Source organism: Cervus elaphus, chromosome 11 (genome assembly GCF_910594005.1).
Source record: "Cervus elaphus chromosome 11, mCerEla1.1, whole genome shotgun sequence".
NCBI classification, from domain to species: domain Eukaryota; kingdom Metazoa; phylum Chordata; class Mammalia; order Artiodactyla; family Cervidae; genus Cervus; species Cervus elaphus.
The window spans coordinates 100,363,585-100,384,952 of NC_057825.1; the positions used below are offsets into that span (position 1 = coordinate 100,363,585).

At 50.0% G+C, this 21,368-nt stretch overlaps 1 protein-coding gene across 4 annotated transcripts in view; it reads right to left on the reverse strand.

Annotated features, from left to right (window-relative positions):
- Positions 1-1,982: 1,982 nt before the first annotated feature.
- KCNIP3 (potassium voltage-gated channel interacting protein 3) overlaps positions 1,983-21,368 on the reverse strand; it is a 92,324-nt gene continuing 72,938 nt past the window's right edge. For 2 of the 4 annotated variants that reach the window (XM_043918731.1, XM_043918733.1), the window contains 7 exons: positions 15,096-15,220; positions 14,565-14,634; positions 14,230-14,300; positions 6,126-6,233; positions 5,293-5,397; positions 4,565-4,627; positions 1,983-4,063 (listed from right to left, as the gene is read on the reverse strand). In XM_043918731.1, coding sequence (XP_043774666.1) covers positions 4,016-4,063; positions 4,565-4,627; positions 5,293-5,397; positions 6,126-6,233; positions 14,230-14,300; positions 14,565-14,634; positions 15,096-15,220 — 590 coding nt within the window. In that variant the 3' untranslated portion in view covers positions 1,983-4,015. Of the gene's footprint in view, positions 4,064-4,564; positions 4,691-5,292; positions 5,398-6,125; positions 6,234-14,229; positions 14,301-14,564; positions 14,635-15,095; positions 15,221-21,368 lie in introns of all 4 variants that reach the window. The other 2 variants (XM_043918730.1, XM_043918732.1) reach the window with 1 other exon arrangement.

Below are 21,368 nucleotides of genomic sequence, written 5' to 3' on the forward strand. Positions count from 1 at the left end.
CACAAAACCACAGATGGAAGAGGAACAGGAACCACAGATGGAAGAGGAAGAGGAACCACAGATCTTCTAAATCACAGACTGGCATTGCCCTGGAAGGTTGTGCTGCAGAGCTGGGTGGAGGAAGAGTATGGGTGCCTTACTCAATGCCTGTGGCCCTTTTCCCATCCCGTTCTATAAAGGCTTGTGAGTCAAGCAGGGACATGGGATGCTAAGTGCTGGCTCGGGAGCCTGGGCGGGGCAGCATGGCCACGCGGTGAGTGGTGGCAGGAGGGTGGGGCACACTGACGGCTCTGCCTGCCTGCCCGTCCTTAGCTGGCTGACTCCTAAATGGGCCTTGGGGTTCCCAGGGAAACTGGGGACCGTCACAGATTCATTTGCAGCCCCTGGAAACTTCTGAAATGTCTGTCCTTCCTCTGGTGGTTTATTGGTGTGAGTCACCCTCCAATAGAAAGGGGAAAAAGTGCATGAAAACTCGGTAGGACAAGAAGGACGCTCACGTTTATGACTGCGTGTGTGGGCTCAGCTGTGTACAACTGTCTGCGACCCCAGGCTCCTCCATCCATGGGACTCTCCAGTCATGAAGACTGGAGCAGGTTGCCATTTCCTTCTCCAGGGGATCTTCCCGACCCAGGGATTGAACCCGAGTCTCCTGTGTCTCCTGCACTGGAAGACAAAGTCTTAACCACTGGGCCACCAGGGAAGTTCCAGAGGATTGTTTTTCTGCTCATTTTACAGATAAGGCAACTGCGGCTCACCCAGGTAAACTGACAGGCTTAAGATAAAATAAAAAGCCCCAGAAGCAAAGCGTGGGCCCCGTGCTTTAGAGACACGGGCCTTAGAGACATGGCCCACCTCACTGAGCTCTGTGGCCGATCATGGAGTGGGCACTTCAGTGCTTACACCCAGCCTGGAGCCTCCTGCCTGAGTCCAAGCGCGGGCTCCGCTCTTCGATGGCTGAGGGTTGTCGTAACACCTTTAAGCCAGCTTCCCCATCCGTGCCCATAAGGCTGTGGCCAGGGCAGGTGCCCTCAGTGCAGGGACCAGCCCATGGAACTGCAAGACAACCCATCCCAGGCAGCAAGGTCAGGGCTCCCTGCCTGGATTGCGTCGGGACCCTGGCAGTCCGGGAGCCTGCAGCCTGCAGTGTGTCTGGTGGTAGAACGGGGCTCCTGCTGTCAGTCCTCCTGGTTATTGATGAGATTCCCATCAGCCACATCTGGTGACTCATGGAGGATTAGGTCTGTGTTCACAGTGGAGGTGACGTCACATGGCTTGGGGTCTGGCCCTTGAAGCGCTGCCAGATGTTCAGAACCGCCATCCCTGAGTCGGGGCTTCCCTGGTGGCTCAGACAGTCAAGAATCTGCCTCCAACGCAGGAGACCTGGCTTTGATCCCTGGAGAAGCGAATGGCAACCCACTCCAGTATTCTTGCCTGGAGAATCCCATGGACAGAGCAGCCTGGTGGGCTATGGTCTGTGGGGTTGCAGAGTCAGACACAACTGAGCAACTCACACTTGCATTTTTGACTTCTTTCACTTCTCCTCCCCGGAAGCTTCTCATTGCCCTTCCCCTGGCATAATCTGCACTGAATTTAGATTTTTGAAACTACAACCAAGAAAGGAAGATGTCTTCAGGCAAATTCTGCTTCTGGCCTGTGACCTGCACCCTCTAGCCAAGGGGATATGCGGAAATGACTTCTTAGAACTGGAAAAAAAAAAACCTGGGAACGAAACACAATGGCACCTCAAGGAGTTACCCTGCCTCACAGCTCTGTATACAGGCTGGAGGGCTGGAGCTTCTCACAGAGGCTTCCCAGCCGTGGGCCCTTCTTCCTGACTCTGCTTTCAGGGGCCGTACACTGGGATCTTGGACAATTCAGGGAATGTTAAACATTTACCAGCTCATCTCTGGGCAGCAGCCTTGGCTAACAGCAGCAGGGATGGGAGAGGCTGGACAAGAGTCAGGATAAAGCCAGCAAGAATCGCTCTCCTTTGTCAAGTTTATTTTATTAAAATATACAGGACTGAATACTGGTGGGCGCTGAGAACAGGCACCACCCTCCTCGACCGTGCCCAAGGGAGACACTTCTGCCATGCAGACATGCGGCCAGCCCGCGTCCCAGCATGGGAGGCAGACCCCTCCAGGGGCATGTGCAGCCCGTCTGGCCCAAGGCCAAGGTGGGGAGGGCAGAGCGTGGTGGCCGTGACCCTCTGCTTTGGCCTCGGGCCCTCAGAAGCAAAGCCACGCCGGCGGGGAGGGCTGGGCTGAGGGCCGGGGGTGGGGGCGGGGAGATCCCTGAGCCAGGGAACGCTGATGCCCCCCTCCCCGGGGAGGGGGAGGGAGCCCCATTCAGACTGGAGGTGGGGTGTCAGTGCAACTCCAAGGGGGGCCGCCCATGTGTGGTGCCCAGGGGTCCCATCTCCCAGCCAGCCCATCTCCACGGCCTCCGCCGCTCCGTCCTTCCTCCCAGGTCCCCGCTCATCTTGAGGCCAGGCCCGGGCACAGACGGGGGCTGTAGCCGATGGAATGTATGATCGGACGTTCCTGGGACTGGCCGTGAGCCCGAGGCTGCGCCCCTCCCGGGCGGCCTGGGGGTGAGGGCGGTGCGGCGAGCAGCCCCGCTCCCGCGGGCTTCTGGTGTGAGGCTGCGCCCCTCCCGGGCGGCCTGGGCTTGGGGGCGCAGCCCCGCTCCCGCGGGCTTCTGCTGACCTGCCCCTCTGCCCCGCGCCCCCTAGCGGGGGCGCCTCGGTCCTCAGGGCAGGACCTGGCCAAGCAGAATCCCAGGGGTTTGTGCTTTTGAATGTTAGTGAGCTGGGCTGGGCTCGGGGGAGTCACACACCGCTCGGAGGCACAGAACGACTCCCCCAGAACCCCGGCGGCCTCTTGATGCCGGCCGGTGGGGCTCGAGCCTCAGCCCACCGGGAGGCCTGGCCCTGAAAAGCAGACTGTCTGGGCTCCCCTCGGGGGCTGCAGCCTGAGCTTCTGTGCTTTGTGCATGGGGCTGGGGTGAGCCTGTGTGCGGAGGGGCGGCCACATGGCTCCAGGACCCTGACCACGAAGAGGGGGGCTCATCCAAGCTGGGGGGGGGGCAAGGGAGCTGGGCGCCCACAGGAGAGAAAAGCCCCTTCCCAGGCCTGCTTGGCTCCCCTGGGCTCCCTGGCTGCCAGGCCCTGAGCCCTGGGACCTCTTCTCAGGACCCCTGAATGATGACCTGGGTACCTGAGGGCTGCAGGCTGAGCCAGCTGGGGCGAGGGAGGCAGCGTTGGCAGAGAGGTCCCGTCAGATTCCCACCAAGAAACCCAGTGCCCAGGCTGGAAGCCCCCTTACTGGGTGGGGGAGAGCAGTGCCCGCTGGTGCGTCCCCACTGGGGCTCACACCAGCTCAGTGGACGGCGGGTGTCCTGACACCCAGGAGAGCGGTTCCAGGAAGCAGCAGGCTCTAAGTGCCACCTCTTTCCTGGTCTGAATTCCCTTGACCCTGCGCTGCCCTCTGGGGTCCTGAGCTGAGGGCCATTCTGGAAGGGTCGTTGGTGGGCAGGGAGAGGCTGGGGGACAAGCGGGTCAGAGCAGCCCCCGGGGCCTGTGAGTGTAGGGGGAAAGAAAGGCGGCAGAAGGGAGGGGCGGGCAAGTGGGCTCACAGGGCTGGGGCCTCAGCTGTGGAGGCTGGACCCTCACCTGTAGATGACCCAGTGGCTGGCGGCCTGAAGACGCCTCTCTTTCAGCTGTCCACCCAGAGGCCTGGGGGGCGGGTGCTGGGAGCTGTGTGGCTCTCATGCCCCGGACTCAGCTCCCAGCCAGTCCTTTTTTCACCTCTATCCCCCCACCTGCCAGCCCAGATGAAGGGTGTGTGTGTGGGGGGGTGTTTGTGTGTGTGTGTGGAGCAAACTATTCACTTTGTGCAAATATATTAGAAAAAAGTTTCTCATGGAGGTTGCTCCTGGCAGGACTGAGGTTTCTTTGGGGGCAGAGGTGGCGACAGCCACTCAGCAACCCCTCCACCTTCCCCACGCACAAGTCCTAGATGACGTTCTCAAACAGCTGCATGGAACTCATGATGTTCTCGTCCTGCGTGGGGAGAGAGGACGAGAGGCCTGGTCAGCCCTGGGCGGGTGGGGCCCATATCCAGCCTCACCGTGCTCAAAGTCTCATTAGGCACCTGAGACCTTCCAGGAACCCTGCCCGTCTTATTGGACGAAGAACAAGCCGGTGACGCAGAGCCTGTCTCCAGCTCCAGCGTCTGACAGCCAGTCCGTCTGGGAGCTGTTAACCACTGACGGACAACCGCCACCCACCCAGGTGCAGGCCAGGGTAACCGGGGGGAGGGAGGCAGGTGGAGGCCCAGCGTCCTGCCCCCTGAAAGCGCTCTGCAGAGGACGGTCAGCCGCAAGGCCGGGGTAGGGGGGACTCCAGGCTCCTTCCCACAGCGTGACCCGGTCCTCAGGGCCCCACGTCTGTCCCCTCTGATGGGCTCCGGTGAAACAGTGCAAGAGGATGTCGGAAGTCTGAGCTGAGGAGGGCACCGGCAGGGGCGGGACCCAGGGGTTCCCGAGCCTTGATGCTGCCTACCTTCTGACAGGTCTCCAGGAACTCGTCGATGGTCACCACCCCATCCTGATTCCGGTCCATTTTCTGCAACTCAAGCCATGCCCTCAGTGAGGCTGTGTCCCGCTGGGGCCGCTCCCTGCCCCAGGCCTGAGGACATGGCAGTGGGTGGGTGGGTAGGCATGCGCCCTCCACCCCAGCCCGTCCCCTTGGGCCCCTCCTGGGGATCCAGGCCACATAAAGCGCCCTTTCCTCCACCTACACCGCACGCCAGCCACTCTGGTGTCTCCCCAGACCGCCCCCAACCTCAGCCACCTCCCAGCAGCGTTCCCGGGCTCACACCTCCCAGAATGCACCCTCATGCTCATGGACCCCCTCACCTCCCTGACAGGCAGCTGGGGAGGTGGAGCGGCTGAGGGCCCTCAGGAAGTGGGAGATGGAGCCTCAGTCCCCCTAGTGACCCCGACCCCCTCCCCTCGAAGAGAAGTCCCTGGTGGAGATGGGGCAGCAGGGGGTGGGAGAAGCTCTTGCCGGGGGTATTGGCTGACTGGGAATCCATGAGCCTGACCGCTCTGAGATGAGGTTCAGCAGATGGGGGGCAAAGGGATGCTTGTAATTCATTCAGTCAGCCAGACGGGGGAGGGAAGTTGCACCTCCCGTGGGAGCAGGAAGGCTCACAGAGGGGAGCAGCGGGCCCCGAGGGTGAAAGCCCCTTCCTTCCTCTCCTGGCGGCCCCTTCCCTGCGCGCTCACCTGGAAGAACCTCTCCACGTGCTCCAGTGGCGCGTCCTCTCGCAGAATAGGGTAGGTGTGGCGGCCCATCATGTCATAGATGGACTTCATGATGGCCAGCATCTCCTGCGGGGGAGTGAGGGGAGGGCGGAGGGGCTGGCATGAGCCTGGCTGCCAGGTGGGTGAGAGGGTGAGGCTGTAGGAGCCAAGAGAGATAGGCTCACCCCCATCCGGTCCGCCCAGCGCAAGCTTCTGACTCTCCAGGGCATCTGGAGATAGGTTTTTATGTGCAAGCTCTAGAGTTTGACACTATATGAAAAGTAACTATTCCATATACGAAAAGAGTGTTCCAGCCAAACACTCTTTTTTGTATATGAAAAACTTTTTTTTTGTATATGAATAGCAACTATTGTTAACACAAATAAAAGAGTGTTTGGGCCAAACGAAACTGGACTGTGGGCCCGCTGACACCCTTCCTTAAGGGACCACACTGCCCTCCCTTGATAGCTGGGAACCAAGGCCAGCTCCCTGACCCCTGCCTCCAGCTTCTCCACGCGGGTCTCCCACACGCCCTCGCCGTAAGAAACAGTGACCGGGGACCTTGTTGAAGGGGATGGGGATGTGTGGTGAGGGGCACACAAGCTCCACACTCCGCACACCCAGGTATCCAGGCCCGAGAGCCTGGGAGAGGAGGAGAGCTCCAGGCCGCTGTCCCCTCCAACAGCGGGCTGGGTGCTCTGTCCTTGGACAGGGAGAGGAAACAGGAAATGAGGGCAGTGAGAGAGACGAGGAAAGAGGTTAGGGGTGTGGAGCGGGCAGACAGGCTACCCTCAGCTCCCCAGACACTCCTGTACCTCTTTGGTGATGTAGCCATCCTTGTTAATGTCGTAGAGGTTAAAGGCCCACTTGAGCTTCTCATGGACTGTTCCTCGCAGCAGGATGGAGAGACCAACCACGAAGTCCTGTGGAGAAAGGGTGGCGGGTTCTATTTCCAGTTTGCTGTGTGGCTCCCACTGAAGTGCACGTCTATGTAGGTGAGGCGCCTCCGTCACAGACCAGGGGGCTGGTGCCCATCAGGTGAGTACAGTGTGAGTGTGTGTGTGTGTGTGTGTGAGTGTGTGGGTGAGTGTGAGAGTGTGTGAGTGTGTGTGACTGTGTGTGTATGTGTGTGTGTGTGTGAGAGTGTGTGTGAGTGCATGTGAGTGAGTGTGTGTGTGAGTGAGTGTGTGTGAGAGAGTGTGTGTGTGTGTGTATGTGAGTGTGTGTGTGTGTGAGTGAGTGTGTGTGTGAGTGTGTGTGTGTGTGTGTGTGTGTGTGCTGGGGATGGCATGGTGGCTGGTACTGTTCGTCTCAAATAAAAGACGTTCAAATGTATGACTTTTGTTTTTTTGCGAAGCTTTGAGATCTTAGTTCCCTGACCAGGTATCAAACTGAGGCCCTCGGCACTTAAAGCGTGGAGGTCTAACCACTGGGCGCCAGGGAATTCCTAAGCGTTTGGTGTGTGAGACCCGTTTAGTGCATTGCCACTGACAGAGGAGGCCTGAGGGTGCTCCTTTCATGAAGAGGGCTCTCTGTTCACTTTATCGAGTGTCTGCATGCCAGAGTGCTTGAAGAACCACACCTGAAAGACTAAACCAACAGCTCTGGGGTCCTCCTGTACCCGTGCATGGCCACGTCTGAGATGGGACAGATTATCACTAATGTGACAAGATACGAACATTCAGATGGCTTTGTGTGAAAACTTCAACTGTTTTGTTAGAACACTTGACGGAAAGCAGTTCTTTCCTGTCACTTCCAGAAGGTTCGAAGATAAAGCCCTTCCTGCCCCACAGGGTCTCCCAGGCTGCTCCTAAAGAAGGGGAGCTGAGAGGGGCTGTCTTGAAGGTGGGAAGTCGGGGACAGCAGACTGAAGGGACAGGGCCCTGCTCCAAGGGCCCCACTCAGATTTTAATGTTTATTTTTGGCTGCACCACATCCTTGTGGGATCTTAGTTTCCCCAACCAGAGGTCAAACCTGGGCCCTAGCAGTGGAAGTGTCAAGCCCTAACCGCTGGACCAACAGGGAAGTCCCTCATTCAACTTTTAGATTTTCTGGATCACAGGAAGCCTGTATCATGAGAAACAAAGACTAAGGAAAACTGAGAAAAGCAGTTTTGAAGAAATAAAAATTATTCCAGGACCAAAAAAAAAAAATTTTTTTTTCACAGAAACTATTAGATTCAGAGATTAGAAATCTGGCATCCTTACAATAACCTGGCTTCCCTGGTGGCTCAGTGGTAAAGAAGCTGCCTGCAACCCAGGAGATGCGGGTTTGATCCCTGTGTCAGGAAGACCCCCTGTAGGAGGAAATGGCAACCCCCTCCAGTAGAGAGGCCTGGTGGGCTACAATCCATGGGGTCTCAAAAGAGTAGGACATGACTCGGTGACCGAATAACAACAATAAGAATAGGATGCTATTAAAAAGGAACACTTGATGTCAACTACAAACGGGCACTTGCCACCCATCTTTACAAAGATTAAGTCATGTGCTACTGCAGCTGCTGACTTCCAACACCCCCTGAAAGGAGTTCAGGGTGGAGAGCAGAAATAGGGCACTCTGTGCTCTGGGAAAAACTGGCAGGACAGGTCTTCAGACAGTTAGGTGTATTTTCGGGAGCCAGTTTTATAAGTCTGACTCTTGTATCTCCTTATGTCTAGAAAAGCACTAAAATCCTTTCATGGTGACTGCTCCTTGTGACTAGCAGAAAGTCAAAGTGTTAGTTACTCAGTTGTGTCCGATTCTTTGCAGCCCCAAGGACTGTAGCCTGCCAGGCTCCTCTGTCCACGGGATTTCCCAGGCAAGAATACTGGAGTGGGTAGCCATTCCCTTCTCCAGGGATATTTCCAAGCCGGGGATAGAACCTGGGTATCCTGCATTGCAGGCAGATTCTTTACCATCTGAGCCAGCAGGGAAGCCCATGACTATCAGAAGCCTTCTGCAAAAAAAATATGTAACCCCTTCACCAAAATCACATATATACTGACCTACATCAGAAACCTCAACAATTCAGATATGCAGATTATACCACTCTAATGGCAGAAAGCGAAGAGAAACTAAAGAGCCTCTTGATGAGGGTGAAGCGGGAGAGTAAAACAGCCAGCTTAAGACTGAATAATTTTTAAAAATAAAGATCATGGCATCCGGCCCCATTACTGCACGGCAAATAGAGGGGGAACAGGTGGAAGTAGTGACAGATTTCCTCTTGTTGGGCTCCAAAATCACCATGGACGGTGACTGCAGCCATGAAATCAGAAGACGATTGCTTCTTGGCAGGAAAATGATGACAAACATAGTGTGTTGAAAAGCAGAGACATGACTCTGCCGATAAAGGTCAGTATAGTCAAGGCCATGGTCTTCCCAGTGGTCATGTACAGTTGTGAGAGCTGGACCATAAAGAAAGCAGAACGCCAAAGAATCAATGCTTTTGAACTGTGGTGCTGGAGAAGACTCCTGAAAGTCCCTTGAACAGCAAAGAACATCAAACCATCAATCTTAACAGAGATTAACCCTGAATGTTCAGTGGAAGGACTGATGCTGAAGCTGAAACTCCAGTGTTTTAGTCATCTGACGTGAACAGACAACTCTTTGGAAAAGTCCCTGATGCTGGAAAAGATCAAGGGCAGGATGAGAAGAGGGCGTCAGAGGATGAGATGGCTGGAGAGCCTCACTGATGCAATGAACACAAACTTGGGCAAATTCCGGGAGATGGTGAGGGACAGGGAGGCCTGGCATGCTGCAGTCCATGGGGTCACAAAGAGTCGGACACTGGGTGACTGAACAACAACATCTCCTACCTCCTTGGAGCAGTATTTCAGGGTTATCTGAAATGCTGCTTCCCTGGCTATAGTCCTCATTTTTGTTCCCAAATGAAACTTAACTCACAACTCTCAGGTTGTAGTTTATTTTTTTTTTATGAGAAGCCCATGACTCAGTGCCTGCCAATACAGGAGATGTGTGTTCGAGCCCTGGGTTGGGAAGATACCCAGGTGAAGGAAAGGGCAACCCACTCTAGTATTCTTGCCTAGCGAATTCCATGGACAGAGGAGCCTGGCGGGCTACAGTCCATGGGGTTGCCAAGAGTCGGATATGACTTGGAGACTTAACAACAACTCAGGTTGTACATTTTTTTTAAGTCAGCACTGGGAACAAGAAAGAGCTCTTGGGAATTAAAAATGAGAAAACAAAATGACAGACTCGGAAGAAGGGTTTGAAAAGCACGTGGAATCTTCCATAAAGCAGCCTGAAAAGGCCAAACTGGAAAAGAGAAGAGAAAAGTGGATAATGAACGGTCCACTCCAGAGGGACTGAAACTCGACCAGCAGAAGTTCCTGGAAGAGGCTGAGGAAATGGAGGGGGTGTGTCCAAGAGGGGATAAAGGGGAAGGCTGTGATTGTCCAGGTCCTGCCAAGGACCTAACAATGAAGGCAAACAGCCCAAGGTGTGGCTGGACTATCACAAGCCATCTCAGAAAATGGGTGCAATGACAGGATCCTGTGAGCTTCCAGAGAGAAAAACAAAGCCAAACCGAAACTACAGCAATCACAAAATCAGGTCCTGTCCACAGGGTCAGGCATCAGTAGGAAACAGCGTCTACCAGAGCTCTGGTTCCATACAACAGGTCAAACAAGAGTGGGAACAGAATGACCCCCCTGGTGGTCCAGAGGTTAAGTCTCCGCCCTGCAATGCTGGGGACACAGGTTCAATCCAGGGTCAGGGAACTAGGATCCTATATGCTGCAGAGCAACTAAGCCCACGTGCCACAGTGGAAAAATCCCACGTGCCCACAACTGAGACCCAATGGGCCAAATAAATAAATTTAACAAACAAAAAGAGGAAGGACAGAACAAAGGTACTTGCAGGTGTCTAAAGGCTCAGAAATGACCTCCGGTGTAGTCTTTTGTAGGAAATTCCTGAAAGATATGCTTTTGAAAGGAGCTTCTCTGGTGGCTCAGCGGTAAAGAATCTGCCTGCAATCCAGGAGAGGAGGGTTTGATCAGGAAAATCCCCTGGAGGAGGGCATGGGAACTCACTTCAGTATTCTGGCCTGGGAAATCCCACGGACAGAGGAGCCTGATGGGCTACAGTCCACAGGGTCACAGCTGTGCTTCAGACACGACCGGAGCAAATGAGCGCAGCACCTCCCGAGCTTTTGCAGAGAAAGAAAAGCAAGGAAGAAGACGAAGGAGTCCAGAACCAGGAGACCCAACCCAGGAGAGAGGGGAAGAGGTCCACAGAGGACCATCAGCACCAGGATGACGGAGCTGGTCAGAGGCTAGGCAGACGTTCATTGAGACGACTGCAAAAGAGTCAAGGGTGAATTACTGGTAAGGTCACAGTTCAGTTCAGTCACTCAATCGTGTCTGAATCTTTGCGACCCCAAGGACACCAGGCTTCCCTGTCCATCACCAATTCCCAGAGCTTGCTCAAACTCACATTCATCGAGTTGGTGATGCCAGACACCAGCCAAATGACTGTTAACTGTAGGCAAAAGAAAAATCTGTGTGGGCAAGGGAAACGTAATCACAGTTCACTGACAGGCTCAGCTGGGAAACAAATTCACATTCGGGGAAAACCAAGAGTGCTTATCCAATCTGAATTGCATAGTTCTGGAAAGCCAGGGGATGGGCAAGGGGTGTGTGTGTGGGAGACCCACCTCCTCACTCCTGCAGAGCCAAGGGACAGCATCTAAACTGGGCAGCTGAGAAGCAGCAATAAAAGGATACTATTAGGCAACAAGGAGACAGATAGTGACAGGCAGCTAAAACAGAGGAGGTGTGTCTGCAGGTGGTAATTGCTGTTTTTCCAAAGCACGCCCTATAAGTCTACTGGAGCCTGAAGGTCTTGTGTGTGTATAAGTGAAGAAAATGAAGATATAGGAAAGGAGAAATGGTGTTATTTTTGTTTCATTTTTTTGAGATTTAGATATATATATTTAAATAGCATATACATACTTTGATATTACTTGTCCACTGAGTGTACATATTTTAACAAAGGATAAGAAATCTGGGCTTCCTTGGTAGCTCAGTGGTAAAGAATCCACCTGCCAGTGTGACATACGTGGGTTCAGTCCCTGCCAGGAAGACCCCACAGGCCAAGGAGCAGCTAAGCCCATGCACACAACTGCTGCGCCTATGCTCTAGAGCCCAGGAACCACAACTAGCGAGCCCATCTGCAACCACTACTGAAGCCCAGGAGCCTAGGGCCCGCGCTCTGAAACAAGTGAAGCCTCTGCAATGAGAAGCCTGTGGGCTGCAGGTACAGAGTATCCCCTGCTCGCCACAACTAGAGAAAAGTCTGTGCAGCAGTGAAGACCCAGCACGGCCACAAAGTCTATATAATCCCATGAAGCGCACATGAGATTAAGGTATACTTACTACGTCAAAAGTGGGTGTTTGTAAGTTACAGGTATTTAGTACTTTCCAGAGTGTTCTTTTAATTAAAAAATATTTTAACACCATTTCAAACATCAGTTCATTTTCCCAGTGCAAGAGAAGGCTGTTCACGTCAACTTTGCAGTCGCTGTTATCTCTACGTCAGGTTCGACTTTTCGACCTCACGAACTGCAGCACGCCAGGCTTCCCTGTCCTTCACTACCTCCTGGATATTGCTCAAACTCATGTCCATTGAGACGGTGATGCCATCCAACCATCTCATCCTCTGTCTCACCCTTCTCTTCTTGCCCTCAATTTTTCTCAGCATCAGTGAGTCAGCTCTTTGCATCAAGTGGCCAAAGGACTGGAGCTTCAGCTTCAGCATCAGTCCTTCCAATGAGTCCTTCCAATGAACATTCGGGGTTGATTTCCTTTAGGATGGACTGGTTTAATCTCCTTGCTGTCCAAGGGACTCCCAAGAGTCTTCTCCAGCACCACAGTTCCAAAGCATCAATTCTTCCCTGCTCAGCCTTTTTTATGGTCCAGCTCTCACTTCTGCACATGACTACTGGGAAAAACCATAGCTTTGACTATACAGACCTTTATCCATAAAGTGATGTCTCTGCTTTTTTTTGTCTCTGCTTTTTAAGATGCTGTCTAGGTTTGTCATAGCTACCATATCAGTAAACTCTACTTAACATGTGTCTTATCTCAAGAATATACAAAAAGGATTTGAATCGTTGTAAATATTGATAAGCAGATCTGACTTTCTGGGTTCTTTGTTTTGTTTTAAAATATTCAAAAAATAAAAAAAATAAAATATTCATGTATTTATTTTCATTTTTGGCTGCATTGGGTCCTAGTTGCCCCACAGCATGTGAGATCTGAGTTTCCTGACCAGGGATCGAACCCACGTCTCTTGCATTGGAAGGTGGATGCTTAACCACTGGACCACCAAGGAAGGCCCCTGACTTTCGGTTTCACAGGCGTGTTGAGACGTTTGGTCTGAAGCGGCGAGGTGGGCTGAGTGTCCCCTCGCCCCATCCCCTCCAGATCCTTCCTGACCACAGGGGTCCCCACTGTGGTGCACCCAGGAATAGGCCCTGCCCAGTGGAAGGTCCCTGAGAGGTACACCCCAAAAAAGCTTCCTAGAGCAGAGCTCTGATATCAAGATCCTGAAGGTGAACAAGGAAGAAGGTCGTCACGGTAAATAAACTTCCCTGGAAGGAACCTGAGGAATTAATTTCATGCCAGAGATGCACAACCTTCTAAGGTGCCGAGCAGAAGGGGATCAGCACCAGCACCCCCAACTCAGCGACTGCAGTGCCCCCAGCAAGACCCACCATCGACCGCTTCAAAGGGACCAGGGTGAGAGCAGCGGCCACAGGAGCTTGCCAGAGACCGTCCTGACACCCGGTACCGTGCCGGGGCCGTGCTACGCGGTCTGGTCATCCGACCCCTGAACAAGAGAAGCCCTCATCAAAGCCCTGGCTGGGCGGGCCACCCAACTGCTTCTGGCACTTCCCTCCCAGGAGCCTCAGGTTGCCTCTCCCAGGACACGCGAGGACCTGGTCACGGTGGAGGCTGGGCTGGGGCCAGGGAGGACAGTGAGTTTTCCCTGTTGACTCCTTTGGACCGACTGTAATTTTACCATGTGCAGGCAGAACTGAAAACAGAAAAGCTGAAAACATTGTGAGTTCACAGGCACATTACAAGTGTGGTCCAGGGAGGGTGGGGCCCCTGTGGTCACAGAGCTGGCGATGCCCTTGGGCCGCCCCGCCCGGCCCGATGTCAGCGAGCCAGGCTGGATGGATGCGAGCATAAAGGGAAGCTGAGCGGAATCTCGGGCTATTACCCCGGCCGGTGCAGGGGCTTTCTCTCTCACTTTCCGGTCAGCTGCCCTTGGCCTTGGAAGCCGAGCTGGGTGGTTATTGATTAAGCCCGGCTCTCAGCAAGGTTTTCCTCTCCAAAGAGGTTTCAGCTTTTTGCCTGCAGCTATTTTTAGGGGCCTGGGCTCCGCGGTTGGGGCCTCTCTCAACTGATGCTGTGTGGCCGGGTGTCGGTGGGGCCCACATGCTGCCTGCTCAGAGCCCAGGCAGGGCCCTCCTGGGGGCAGGGGGCTGCTTTCCCAGTGGTGGGGAGCACAAGCCTGCCTCACACTGTGGCTGGCATGATCCCCAAGCCTGTTCAGGCAGGGATGCTCTGCCTGTTTGGGGGCAAAGGGGTAAATTCTGGGTGCAGACCTCTAGTTAAAGCTCGCTCCCTTTTCAAATGCAAATTTCCATTGGGTCACTACCACCTCAGTGCACCGTGGCTTGGCAGGGCTGGAAGGAAAGGCTGAGAATAGGATGGCCAGACAGCAAACTCGAATTACCCTGACTTCAATCAGGCCCAGGGCCAGCCACACGGAGTCCATGTGTTTCCTGGGTGACCCATTGGGCCGCTGACACCAGGGTCACGTCTGAGCCTCTGGACGGCCCCGAGGGGGTGGTACCACGTCTGGGAGATGCAGGAGCCGGGGATGTGGGAGGGGTTGACAGGGACCTACCTCAAAGCGGATGGCCCCGTTCCCATCGGCGTCGAAGGCGTTGAAGAGGAAGTGTGCGTAGGTGGTGGCATCTAGGGAGACCAAGTGCGAGGCTGGGAGTGTCCAGGACACCCGGCCGCCCATGTCCCAACCCCAGGCTGCTCCACTGGGCATTCCCACTGTGTCCTGGGCTGGAGTGCCCCCTTCCTACTGGATGGAGGCAGCACCAGGCAAGGAATGGTGGGGAGGATGTGGGGGGGCTGAGGGTCCCCTCCCTACAAAACGGAAGCCCACACTTTGTGGGGCAGCCACAGGGAAGCAGGGACTTCGGGAGGAACCGTGGGCCTTGGACTCACCTCCCTGAGGGAAGAACTGTGAGTAAATGAGTTTGAACGTGTCTTCGTCCACCAGGCCTGTGGGGCACTCCTGCAGTAGGAAGGGACTCCTCTCAGTGACCCCAGCCACCCTGCCCTGCACCCCAACTCCAGGGGGCCTGGCCTCTCTCTTCCCTTTGGCTGATGCCTGCTGTGCAAGGCACTGCTGGGCTCCCCAGCCCCAGGCAGGGGAAAGCCCAATGGAGTGGGCATCATGGGAGGGGTAGGCGGGAGGGGGTGGCAGGACCCCTCACGCTAAGTTGGTCTGTCCCCATGTTCCTCCACTGCACCAGTACTGAGACACTCATAAAGGTAGTGCCTTCAGAACAGTGATTCTGGGCCCTGGCCCTCCCTCCAGACAGTTGTCCCACAAAACATGAGCCCCATAAAGACGCTGAGGTATGTACTGTGCCATGGGGAATTTCCAGAAGGTCTGCCAGCACCCTGGAGCCCAGAACAGGAGAGCCGGGGGATCAGGGCCAGCCCTGGAGGTGGGAGATGTGGGGCACTCACGTTCTTGAAGCCCCTGTAGAGGCTCTGCAGCTCCTTCTTGGTGAACTTGGTCTGTGCCTGCAACTGGTCAAGCCCCTCTGGCTGGTGGCGCACTGCGGACAGCTCCAGCTCACTGTCGCTGCTATCTGGAGGGGGACACAGACCCAGGAGAGTGGAACACGTGGCCCTGCCCCCATCTCTCTCCAGTGTGGGTGCCAGGCTCCGGGTGGAAGTAGGGGTGGGGAGACTCTCCTTGTGTGACCACCATGTACGGCTGCCCAGGCTGTGCACTGCACAAATGGACCGGGCTGCAGCGTAACAGCACACTCAGTTGTGCCCCCTGGTCTCTCTGCTGCCCTGCTCCTCACACAAAATGGGCCCTCCCTGCTGGGCTCACCTGGAGCATGCCCACCCTCTCAGCCATGTGGTGGGATGGGGTGGGAGGTGGGAGTGAGTCTTGTACTGGAAAGGCACTAAACAAGGGGAGGTGGAAAGGAAAAAGACAGAGACAAGTTACAGGGCACCTCGACCTTTAAGACCCAACTCCTGGACCACCTCCTCCATGCAGCCCTCCCTGATTTCCCCCAGGAACGCGAAGGCCCCCCTCTTGCTCATCACACTGCCGCTTGGCTGCATTTCGTGTCCGGGCTTAACTCACATTTGAGTAGAAAGTCACATTTCAAGTTCTCTGTCTGTAGGGTAGGGACCAGATCTTTTATTTAATCACAACACATCAAAATGGACAGCAGGGTCACATGGACATGGATGAGAAAGAAGAAACCCAAACTATCCCTATTTACAGATGACATAATTATCCATGCAGACAGTTTCAAAGAACATACCAAAAAATCCTCTAATAAATGAGATTAGCAAGGTTACAGGATACCAAGTCAATACAAAAATCAATCACAGTTCTATAGAAAACCTGTATGCAGCAACAAAGACCCAGTGTAGCCAAAAATAAATAAATATATAATTTCAAAAAATGGTCCATATGAAAAAAAATGTTACATGTCTATTGATCAACAATGTACCATTGGAAACCAAAATTCTAAAAACTTGTTATACTAATTACAATCACCCAGCCCATAAGTGAAGTAGGGAAAATAGATAAAAATATTTAAAATATAAATAATTATATTATATATATTATGTATATTTTATATAAAATTTATATATATTTATTTATATATGTATAAAATTTATATATAAAATATATTTTATATAAAAATATATATTTTATATAATTATATAAAAACATAAAATATAAATAATATTAAATGATAATAATAAACAATAAAATGATAATATAAAATGTAAAAATAAATAGCTAAAACAATCTAACAAAACATGCACATAATCTGTATATTGAAAACTACGAAATGCTGATAAAAGAAATCACAGAAGATTTAAATAAGTAATGAGACACACTGTGTTCTCAGCGTTATAAAGATGTCAGTTATCTTCAAAATGATTTACAGATTGAACATAATTCCAGTAAAAATCCCAGGACAATTTTTTGTTGTTGATATAGACACAGTGATTCTAAAACTTATGTGAAAGGCAGATAAATAGATTAGATAAAAGAAAAAAAGTGGTAGAAATCAGTCTACCTGATTTCAAGACATTATAAAGCTATAATAATGAAGAAAATGTGGCGTTGGAGAAAAGACAGACACACAGATCAGTGAAGCAAAATGGGGAACCCAGAAACACATCCACATAAATATGACTGAGATGACTTTTCACAAATGTGCAAAAGCAATCAATGGAAAAAGTTTAATTTTTTTCAACAAATGGTGCTAGAAAAATTGGACATCCATGAACTTTTCAAAAATGAACTTTGACCTAAATCTTATTTCTTATACAAAAATTAACTCAAAATGGAGCATACATTTTTAAAAGCCAGATGTAAAACTATAAAACTTTTAGGAAAAAAATAGGAGAAAGTCTTTATGGCCTGGATTTAGCAAAGAGTTCTTAGACATGGCACCAATAGGCACTTATAAAAGAAAACATTGAAAAACTGTACTTCTTAATAAGAAAAGTTTTGCTCTGTAAGAGACATTGATAAATCGAAAGGGAAACTACAGATCTGCAAATCAAACTTCTAACAAAGGATGTTCAGAATATATAAAGAACTCTCAAAATTTATCTGTAAGAAAAAGTACAACTCAAATTAACATCAATAAATGGGTTAAAAAAAAAACCTGATCAAACACTTCACCATAGAGGATACACAGATGGCAAATAAGCATGAGAAAGATGTTTAACACCATATCCAATTAAAGAAATACAAATTAAAGCCACGATGAAACACCACTGCACACCAGTAAGAATCACGTGCTAAGTCGCTTCAGTCGTGTGACTATAGCCCGCCAGGCTCCTCTGTCCATGGGATTCTCCAGACAAGAATACTGGAGTGGGTTGCCTTGCCCTCCTCCAGGGGATCTTCCCAACCCAGGGATTGAATCCGTGACTCATGTCTCCTGCATTGGCAGGCGGGTTCTTTCACTGAAAATACGGAAACCAAAGCTCCATTGACCCTACTTTCCTCTCAAGCCGTTGCTTTTTTCTCTCCTTTAACTCACCATCTTCACCTCCTCTCCTCTTAGTCTCCCTTGATCTTACTTCTGCAGGGCCTGTGCCCGGCCATTGCAAGCAAACTGCTTTTCTTAGATCGCCAGTGATCTCCGTATTGCTAGTCCAGTGACCAGTAGAGTCATCTAGACTCCTCAGTCATACAAGGACAGCGTGAGAACGAAAAGCACAGTGACCACACGGGTGAACTTTGAGGATATCACGCTAAGTGAAGAAGTCTAAAACACGAATGCTGCATGATCTCAGTTATATGTGGAACCTAAAAAAGCCACACTCAAGGAAACTGAGCGTAGGCTGGCGGTTGCCAGGAAGCAGAGGGCAGGGGTGGAGACATGTTGGTCAAAGGTACCAGCTTCCGAGTGTGAGACGGATAAGTTCTGGGGAATCTAAGCTACAGTACGGTGACTATAGTTAGCAATACTGTACTGTACCCTTGAAAGTTGCTAAGGGATAGATCTTTTAAAATTATTTTTTAAATTAAGTAATTAAGTAACTATTGGCTGCATTGCGTCTTAGTTTCAGTGTGGGCTTCAGAGCTCGTAGGCTTCAGTAGTTGCAATGCATAGACTTAGCTGTTCCGAAAGGCATGTGGGATCTTAGTTCCCCGACCAGGGATCGAACCTGTGTCCCCTGCATTGCAAGCTGTATTCTTAACCACTGGGGAGTAATTCTCCAATGTTCTCACCACCACCACCACACAAAAAAATGGTAATTATTCGAGGTGATGGATGCATCAGCTAACTTTATTGTGGGTGATCTTTACATAAGCTTACATAATGTTAGGTGTTAATTATGGCGTAATACAGCTGGAAAAACAAATGAACAAAAAGAAAATTATGTGCCCATTTCACTTTTGAACATAGATGCAAAATCTTAAACCACATTAGGTAAATTAATCCAACTGAAATTAAAAAAAAAAAAAAGTACACCAGGATTAACACGGTTTTATCTGTAAGAGTGTAAGGAGAGAAAATCATATGAAAATCCTAATACAGAAAAAGCATTTGATAAACATCCACATCTATTTATAATTAAAATAAACAAGCAAAAACTCTTAGCAAACTAGGAACTTTATAAGGGAACTTTATAAACTTGATGTGGCTTATATTTGTAAAACAAGTATTTCTTTACAGAAAATACTAGGTTTAATGGCAAAGGCTCACACACATTTTCTTTAAGATTTGGGACAAGCCAAGGTTGGCCACAGTTACCACTAACTGATGTCTGGCCAATACTCTAAGGAAATTTTGAAAAAGGAAAAAAACAAACAGAAAAACCCCAAACAGTGTAAGAGTTGGGAAGTATAAGATAAAATTAACACTATTTATAGACGACATGGTCCCTACAGGGACCAAAAGAATCAATATACACGAGAGTTCAGTGTAGGTTGTCAGATGTGAGATTAATTTATGAAAATCAATAGCAATTTTCTACACCAGTAATAACCACCTAGAAAATACAATAAAAATAACACTCATAATAGAAATAAAAACTAAAAAGTATTGAAGTATTAACCAAAACTCAAAGAACCTCTATAAAGAAAGCTAATCTGAATAAATAAGACGTTCCATCTTAGATATGATTATAATAACATTATAAAGATGCTATTTCTCCTGTAATAAATTATAAATTCAACACCATCTCAATCAAAAATCCAGTTGAATTTTTGAGGACTTTGATAAATTTACTCTGAAATGTATAATAAAGAATTTAAAAATCCATAAGAATCTAGGAAGGAAGAGTAAAGAGAGAGTTTTCCCTATTATACACTAAAACATTTATAATTACTGTAATAAAAATTGTGTGCTTGGTACAAGAACAGACAGACACACTAGCAAACAGACCAGAGAGCTCAAAAAGAGGCTGAGGTATAGCGGGACCTTCCCAGAAGCTTCGGGGAAAGGCCAGTTGTTCAGTATAATAGACGGCGTTAGGAAAACTGACTCATCATATAAAGAAAATAAATCATCATATAAAGAAAATAAATACCACGTGCAAAAGCGAGCTCCAGATTAACTAAAGATAAAACGTGAAAAGTGAGCTCTAGAGTTAAAATAAAATGTAGGGCTTTCCTGGTGGTTTAGTGGTTAAAAATCTGCCTGCCAATGCAGGGGACATGTGTTTGATCCCTGGTCTGGGAAGATCCCACATACCACATGCCATGGAGCAACTCGGCCTGCATGCCATAGCTACTGAGCCAAAGCTCTAGAGCCTGCAAGTTCCAACAAGAGAGTAGCCCTTGCTTGCTGCAACTAGAGAAGCCCACTTCCAGCAAGAAAGACCCAGTGCAGCCAAAAATAAATAAATAAATAAATAAATAAATAAATAAATAAAAATAAAATGTAAAATAGTATCTTGCCAACCTAAAGGTTGGGGAAGATTTCTTAAAACTTCAAACCAGAAAGGACAAAAATTGATGAACTCCATCACATCAAAGGACTTCTGTTCAACAAAGGGCACCATGACCAGTGAGGAATGCCTGACACAATGGGAGGAGACAGCAGGCAATATTTACAGCCGATGAAAGAAGAATGTCTAGAACTGATAAACATTGGAAAAGGAAACCAGAGAAATGAATAAGGACGTGAAAGACAGCACAACCTCCTCAACGAACAGGAAGTGAAAATTACGATGAGAAGACCACACCTTCTGATTGACAAGAAACAATAATAATGAAATAAGAAGAGTCACAGGAGAGGAATAGATCAATGGTCATTTTTTAAACATGCTGGTGACTGTGTAAATTGGTACAACCACTGTGGAAAACCACTTGCATGTTCACATCTGCATACCTTAGAAAAGGCAACCCACTCCAGTATTCTTGCCTGGAGAATCCCCTGGACAGATGAACCTGGCAGGCTACAGTTCATGGGGTCGCAAAGAGTCGGACATGGCTGAGCACACACAACAAATCTTAGGGCACGGTAATCCTCCCTGGGGTATACATGTCAGAGAAAATCATTGCCCAGGGGTCCCTAGAGGACTCCACAGTAATGATAGCCTGAATCAACCAAATGTCCATGGAAACAGAGCAGATAAATAGATTGTGCCCCCACGGGAGGAAAAGTTACACTGCAGTGAAAAATGAATGACCTATAACACAGAGCAATGTGGGTAAGTCTTAGAAGCAGTGTAGCTGAAAAAACAGTCTTAGGAGACCATGATTGCAATTTTTTTTTTTTTTTTTTGGTATAAGATTCAAAACCAAGGGGAATTCCCTTGTGGTCCAGTAGTTAGGACTCCATGTTTCCACTGCAAAGGGCATGGGTGTGACCCCTGATTGGGGAACTAAGATCCCACATGCCATGCAGTGCAGCCAAAGAAAAAGAAAAAGAAAAAATTCAAGAATAATATATAATTCAAACAATATATTCACAGGGAGACACAAGAGATAACATTATGAATAAGAACAAAAAAATTAGGAACGACAAATGCTGGTAGCAACTTCTAAAGGTGGGAGAAGAGAGGGACTCAGAGAGGCAGGCTGGTGATGCTCTAGTTCTAGGGGGAGAATGGGTTCACTAGGGATCATTATATTATTCTTGGTGACTCACATATCGAATATATATATCCATCCTCACATATGCATTTAATGTGTTATGTTAACATTCTTGGTCACTCAGTTGTGCTTGACTCTCTGTGACCCCATGGACTGTAGCCCGCCAGGTTCCTCTGTCCATGGGATTTTACAGG